At 44.3% G+C, this 6,695-nt stretch overlaps 1 protein-coding gene across 1 annotated transcript; it reads right to left on the reverse strand.

The window, feature by feature from the left end:
• Nucleotides 1-680: 680 nt before the first annotated feature.
• Nucleotides 681-4,685, reverse strand: ARRDC5 (arrestin domain containing 5). Its single transcript, XM_009899255.2, has 3 exons — nt 4,433-4,685; nt 1,901-2,109; nt 681-1,211 (listed from the first exon to the last, which is right to left on the reverse strand). The coding sequence occupies exons 1-3, from the start codon at nt 4,683-4,685 to the stop codon at nt 681-683; spliced, it is 993 nt and encodes a 330-aa protein (XP_009897557.1).
• Between the last annotated feature and the right edge of the window lie 2,010 nt (nt 4,686-6,695).

Consider the following 6,695-nt stretch of genomic DNA (forward strand, 5'->3'; position numbering starts at 1 on the left):
GGGGGGGAAAAAAAAAGAAAGAAAGGGAAGGAGCAAATCTACCAAGAAATATTTGGAGCTGGTCTGGAAGTAGAGAGGCAAAATTATCTTATATATATATATATATATAAATGACAGGAAGGGTTCACAAGGGTAAGGAACAAAGATAGATGAGGAAAGTATGTATACAAAACCAGTCCTTTGGAGAGACATGGATGTAGCAGGGAGGAGGACCAGGCCTGACCATGTGGCAGAGAAGCAGGAAGCCAGCAGCAGTCCTCTTGTCCAGTCAAAGCAGAAGGCAAAGAGCCTCTCATCCAGGCAAGGCAGAAGCCAAAGAGAGAGAAAATGGCTGCAGTCTCTTCCTTTTTATAGGCTTGCTGGATAGGGAGGGGGAGTGGAACAGATTGACTCAGTTCCCCAGGGGGAAAACAACCTCCAGGGAGAGCAAGGCTCTCACAAGCCCTCTGCCCCCCCTGCTTTTAGGATGGGCATAACCCATCACATGCCCCCTCCCTGGAAGTGTTCAAGACCAGGCTGGATAGGACTTTGAGCAACCTGAAGTAGTGGAAACTAGATCAAAACTAGATGGTATGAAAGCATGCAACTGGTGTGTGTGGGTTTTGCAAAAAAATCCTTTTATTCTGTGGATCTGCTGGCAACTTCTCCTGGGTAAAGCTCAGAATTGTCTCAGTGAAGGCTCATTTCTTTGAGATGACACCTTTATTTTCATGCAGAGTCATGGTGTTCTGCTCCACAGAAAGATGATCCAGTGTGGCCGCTATGATGATGGGCACCCTGGCTATGACAGTGGATGTGGTCCAAGGAAGGTCAGAGGTGCCTACCAGCTCATATTTGAATGCCATGATTTTATTTTCCTTGAGAGTGCTGGTGAGAGGCATGGGTTTTGGCAGAACCAGAGCACTGGTGACTCTCATGGTCTCAGAGGGAGCTATATTCCTAAGGACCTCCAACTTTGTCACTTCGCTTATGTTTTCCAAAGAACGTAATTCTCCCCTGCTGCTGAAGCCACTATACAGGACAATGCAGTGTACAGCAAAACAAACCTTCCTGACATTTCTACATGTCCTGTTGGAAATATCAGTCTTGAAGATAATGGTTTCTCCAGGGCAAAATATCCTTTTCTCAAGGGAAATCTGAAGGATCACAGAACCATAACTGAAGCAGCAGAAATACATCACATCCTTCCTAGCCTTCACCACCACTGGGGCCTGCATGGAGAGGGTGAGCAGAAAGGCAAAGTATGATGAGTTCTTATTGCTGGATATGGGATGATTCCCAAGCACCACATGTGCAAACTACTAATGCAACAGCTGAGGCTGCTCAAACCTCCACACAAACCCCAGCATTAACCTAGAGGACAGTCTTCTTTACTGCACTGAATGTGATCTAGCTGAACTATTAGAGTCCTCCTGAGCATCTGTGCAAATAATTGATGTGTGCACACATAAACATTGTCATCTTTAGCTATGCATAGCCAAATTTAGAGGGAGGCCACAAAATTATCAGGATCATGTTCTATCTGTCTTAATGACCTTTGCCTGACTGTCTCAGGCTAGGTAGGATATGGTGAAAATGGCATCTCCTATGATGATGCTAGCCCAAGGTTTAGACTTCAAAGCCAGAGAGTAACCTCCCTTTTTGGACATCCTGGATCTGAGAGTGCTCCCTACCCCCCACTCTGGGAAGTCTTAAAATGCACCTTGTAGGCAAGAAAAGAAACATCATGGTGCAAGCCCCAGGACAAAGATGACAGAAGATGTCGAAGTGTCATTTGAATGCTAAAATGAAGAAGCTGAGAGCCAGAAGTTTGTGAATGCTCATTAGTAAGCAGCTACAGCTCTGCATCAAAACAAGGTAGGTCTGTGAGTCTCCAGCTCAAATAGCTTGTTCTCCCTACCTTGTCTTCCACGTAACTTCTGTGGTTACCAGCAGTTCCTTGCAACAGTAAACATCTCTCCTCTTTAGCTAAGACAACATGGTGGCTGCAGCAAGTCCCTTGAACAAAGTAGGATATGCAGCCAATTTTGCTGGTGAATGTAGAAGGAATACTTGGAGGAATGTTGAAATGGAAGTCAAAGGTGTGAACCCCAGAATCCAGACAGCCATCTGAAAGCAAATCAACACACTGCTATCAGATGCATTTAAAACATATGAACACCTTGATGTCTCACCCTGGCAACTTCAGTCACACTGGAAAACCTGAGTCAATTCCAAACAATTTATCATGCTACCTAATTCAGAAAGTGTTCCATCTTCTATTTACCAGCAAGGGAGAAGACAGCTGCAGCTATGGGGAAAGTGCAGAATGGCTGCTGATAGGAGTGCCTTGAGGGGTGACCTTATTATGAAGGACACAAGGCATTTCCTGGGTAGTGATTAACAAGTGCACAGCAATGCTTGAGGAGTTTCAAAGTACTATGAGCTCCTGCCTCTGGTTTGCTTTGACTGAGGAGGTTCTGCTGGTGATGAGGATGGTTGTCCCTGGTAGCACTGAAAGTCATCTCTTTCTTTTCTGGATCTAATTATCCTAGAGCTGTTAGCAGCTATATTCAATGACTGCCAGGAGTCACTTCCTCCAGTAGTCTTTCTCTCACAGAGACAATACTGAGTTTCTTGTGCAGTGGCAGGGCTTACCAGAGTTAAAAAGAAATAAGTCAGCAGGCACCTGGATCCATATATATACACTTCTGACAGACATCAGATGTGACCCAAGCAGGGCATGTGGTAAGATCAAACACTAGATAGTGACATGCTATCAAGAGCATATTAGCAGCTGAGTGTCAAAAGCTGACACAGGCAGCAGTCTGTTCAAACACACATTCCTTGTATGCCAACAGCAGTGGGGGGCACAGAGGGTCAGGTCAGGTCAACATCTTCTTTCATGTTTTAAAATGGCTTCCTTCGACTTGTTAGAGCACTTCTACAGAGATGTAATCAATGCAGGAAAAGGAAGGAACAGACTTACTTACAGTGGTAAAATCTGTTATTAAACTGTACTGCATTGGTAAGTTTTGATGGCTCTTTTGAAACAAGGAGTGTGTGTGTAGGTGGAAGAATATGGGTTCAAATCTGTCTTTAATTTGAACTTTAGCCAAACAGGTCCAGAGCTGAAGTGCTTTATAGGTACTTATTAAAAACATAATAAATAATTTTTCCAACACTCAGCCCTTCTCTCTCTTGTAACATCTGGTAGACTACAGGAAGTGTCAGCATGCTGCAGTGCATCAAGGCTAAGACTCTAATGCATGTTTTAGAGGAAAATATCATTTGGGTGGAGATGAGCCTGCAAATGTGAAAAGAAAAGAACCTTGACCACTGCAGATTGTAGCTCAAAAGCACAGTTTCCACATATTGGCACAGTCTAACTTCAGTACTAAACTCCTCTAGGGCAGCAAACCACCTATGATCTGTAGACTAAAATTTTCAGGGTTCCCAAGAGGCTTAAGAAAGAAGACCTGAGAAAGGAGAATGCACCTCCTAGGACACTTCTATTTGCTTTAAGCATCCTGTAGAATAATTCACTGGTTTAGATGGTCATTGCATCCCACCAACTTTATTCTGTTTAGTAAATCTGTACATTTCAACAGTTAGCTCTACATTTATGTATGTGCATGTTGAGGTATGTAATATCTGAAGGGGAGATGCAAAAATATAGAGACAGGCTTTTTTTTCAGTGACAAGAGGCAACAGGCACAAACTGAGACTCTGGAGGCTCTTTCTGACCACCGGGAAACCCGTTTTTTCCTCTGATAAATAGGTTACCTACAAAAGTTGTGGAGTCTCCTTCAATGAAGAAATTGAAAAGCCTTCTGGAAATGGTCCTGGGAAACTGACTCTGTGTGGCCCTATGTGAGTATGGGGGTTGGACCAGATTTCCTTCAGAGTGCCTTTCCAACCTCAATCGTTCTGAGATCCAGTGAAATAGTCACAATTTTGAAGGTGTTTTCAATGTACCTCTCACATTTTTCTTGTCTCTCAGTAAAGATACAGCACTAACTCTAACAATGCCTTTGCTACAGTAGCAAATAGAGCAAAGCCTGTATTCCCAGGGGACACTGCCTAACATGTAAGTCAAGAACACTGAAGGCAAGTATTTTAGATGACCAAAGAATGCTTCAGTGATGTGCTTGTGTCTAAAAGTTTCCTGCTGGCTGCTACACAGATTGTGATAAATTTCTTCATAGATACAGCCACTACCTTCTGCTCATACTCTTAAATACTGCTTTGTGTACAATGCTACCAGTTATCACAAAGCCCCAGCTGCCATATGATACAGTGAAAATGGGCATGCCATGGGGTAGAAACTGAGGATAAGGACACTGGCAAAAGGAAGACTTCCTCCCCTCTGGAAAAGGTCTGGCCCCACCTTCTGCAGCCCAGTATTTAACATTGCTGTTCATTTAACCAGCTCCTCATTGCAGTGATTTACCTTCTATGTGGAAGTTCTCAGTTTTGAAGACATAGACTGCATCATTGGTGCAAGCTGTAATCTTATAGTAGTCCAGGTCAGGATTATCCTCCTCAAACCACCTCAGGAAACCTCTTCCCACAAGTTCCACCTTCACAAGAGGATCCACCAGGGTACTTCTGAGATGCAGAACCAGTTGGCCATCTAAGCTGGAGCCGGCCAAATACACCTCAATTTCAGGCAGCACCAGGTTAATTGCTTTCACTGTTGACATGAGGCAAGAGTAGGAGTTGCATACTGCTAGAGTCCAAAGGCTGGACTGCAAGGTAGTCGTCTTGGATGCCACCTCACAGCTCCTCAGTTTGTGATGTCACAGTATGGGGGATAGAGACAGGAAGAGAGCTCAGCTTTCCAAGACTTGCCAAAGGTGATAGGAGACATTTAATTGATTACTAGCAGCATCTAACTAACTGGCAAGCATCCAAATACACAATTACAATTGGCATTGGCAACACAACAGATTCAAGACCACAAATTCAAGACACACAGAAAATGCTGATAAACATCTAGAAATTTCTAAGTGCCCTTCTGTGACTAATCCACAAACTGTGGAATCATAGTGCCATAAAATCATAGAATGTTTTGGGTTGGAAGGGACCTTTAACAGTCATCTAGTCCAACATCCCTGTAGTGAGCAGGACTATCTTTAACTTGATTAGACTGGCACTCAGAGCCCAATACAACCTGACCTTGAATATTTCCAGGGATGGGGCATCTACCACCTCTTTCGGTAACCTGTTCTTTGTTTAGTGTTTCACCACCCTCACTGTAAAAAATTTCATCCTTATACCTTGCCTACATCTACCCCCAACCTCTAAGCACACACACACACATGCATGTTTAGGTGTGCACATCTGTCCTCTGGGTTGCTGTTTCCACAACTCATGCATCTCTCCCTAGGGAGATATAAGCACTCTGTGTGCACTCTTTCTACTAATCCATCCACCCAGCAAGCTCCCACACCCCACACAGTACTACACCCTATCAAAATCAGTATGCTGTCTACACACAGGCTGCTCACACCATCCACTAGCAGTGGGCTCCTGCTGGAAGTGCCAGCCCTGGCTTTGGTGGCTGCTGTTTTCCTCATCCCATTTCCAGGTCTTGTCCCGGGTCATAACTTCTCACGCTTCCTTAAGATTTCTTTCTAGAATGACTCTTAACTCTCATAAATCTACTGGTAATGCCCTGTCTACTGTTTAATTCAACAGATGGTTGCTTCAAGTAAACTGTGACATTCCAGCTTTCTTCCTGGTGCTACCAGTTTTGGGTAACTCCCTCTCCAGAATGCTCAGTTTTGTGTATTGTGTTCACAGCTGCTGTGCACACTCACCTCACTACTGCTTCAGACATTGTTATCTGGGCATGGTACAATGAGGGAGTTGTGCAATCTGCCTCAAAGCAAATTGTTAGCAGTGGGTAGTAGGTGGGGTTGATATTGCCAGCATAAACAGTGGCTGGACTACAGCAAGCATCAGTGATGTCTAAGAACAGGGCAAATAAGTGGACACCATACCACCCCTCTGGGCAGTGAGGTTCTGAATGTCTTTTTGAAGCCAGCAGGGTCTTATTCATCACTGCAGGTTGATTAGCAAGATTGTCTTTTTGAAGCCAGCAGGGTCTTATTCATCACTGCAGGTTGATTAGCAAGATTTTATTGTCATGTAGGAGGCGTTGGTGAACACGGCTAAAGAAACTGGACTGAGATGAAGCTCAGCCGATTTTGTCTCCTAAGTTCCTCTTTGTCATATCAGAGCAATTCCAGCTATCTGAAGCTGCTGCAACTTGATTATAAGGAAGGACATATTCCTTTAAAAAAATCCCCAGCAAACCCAAAACACTGTAAGGCTGATCTGAGATAGGCCTCAAATGCTGTTGGAAGCATGGATTGAATGGGTGTGCCATGCTGTGACCCACATAGATGTGAGAAAGGAATAAAAAGGATGCAGCCTGAGAGATCAGACATCTGCAACCGGGGAAGCAGGGATGAAGACAGCTATAGCAAGAGCTGACATGAGGCTCTCATCTGCAGCTGATGCCAGCAGACATCTGTGAGCCACTGATGAATTGGGAGCCTGGAGTGAAAGTGCTGGCACTTGCTCTGGAGAACCCAATTCCAGAGGTAGTGATTTCAGCTGCAGGTTGAGGATGAAGCCACATGCTGAGAAATGGTGAAAATTAACTGATCAAGATGGCCAGAAGTTTAAGAAACAAGTGACAGCAG

Source organism: Dryobates pubescens, chromosome Z (genome assembly GCF_014839835.1).
Source record: "Dryobates pubescens isolate bDryPub1 chromosome Z, bDryPub1.pri, whole genome shotgun sequence".
NCBI classification, from domain to species: Eukaryota; Metazoa; Chordata; class Aves; order Piciformes; family Picidae; genus Dryobates; species Dryobates pubescens.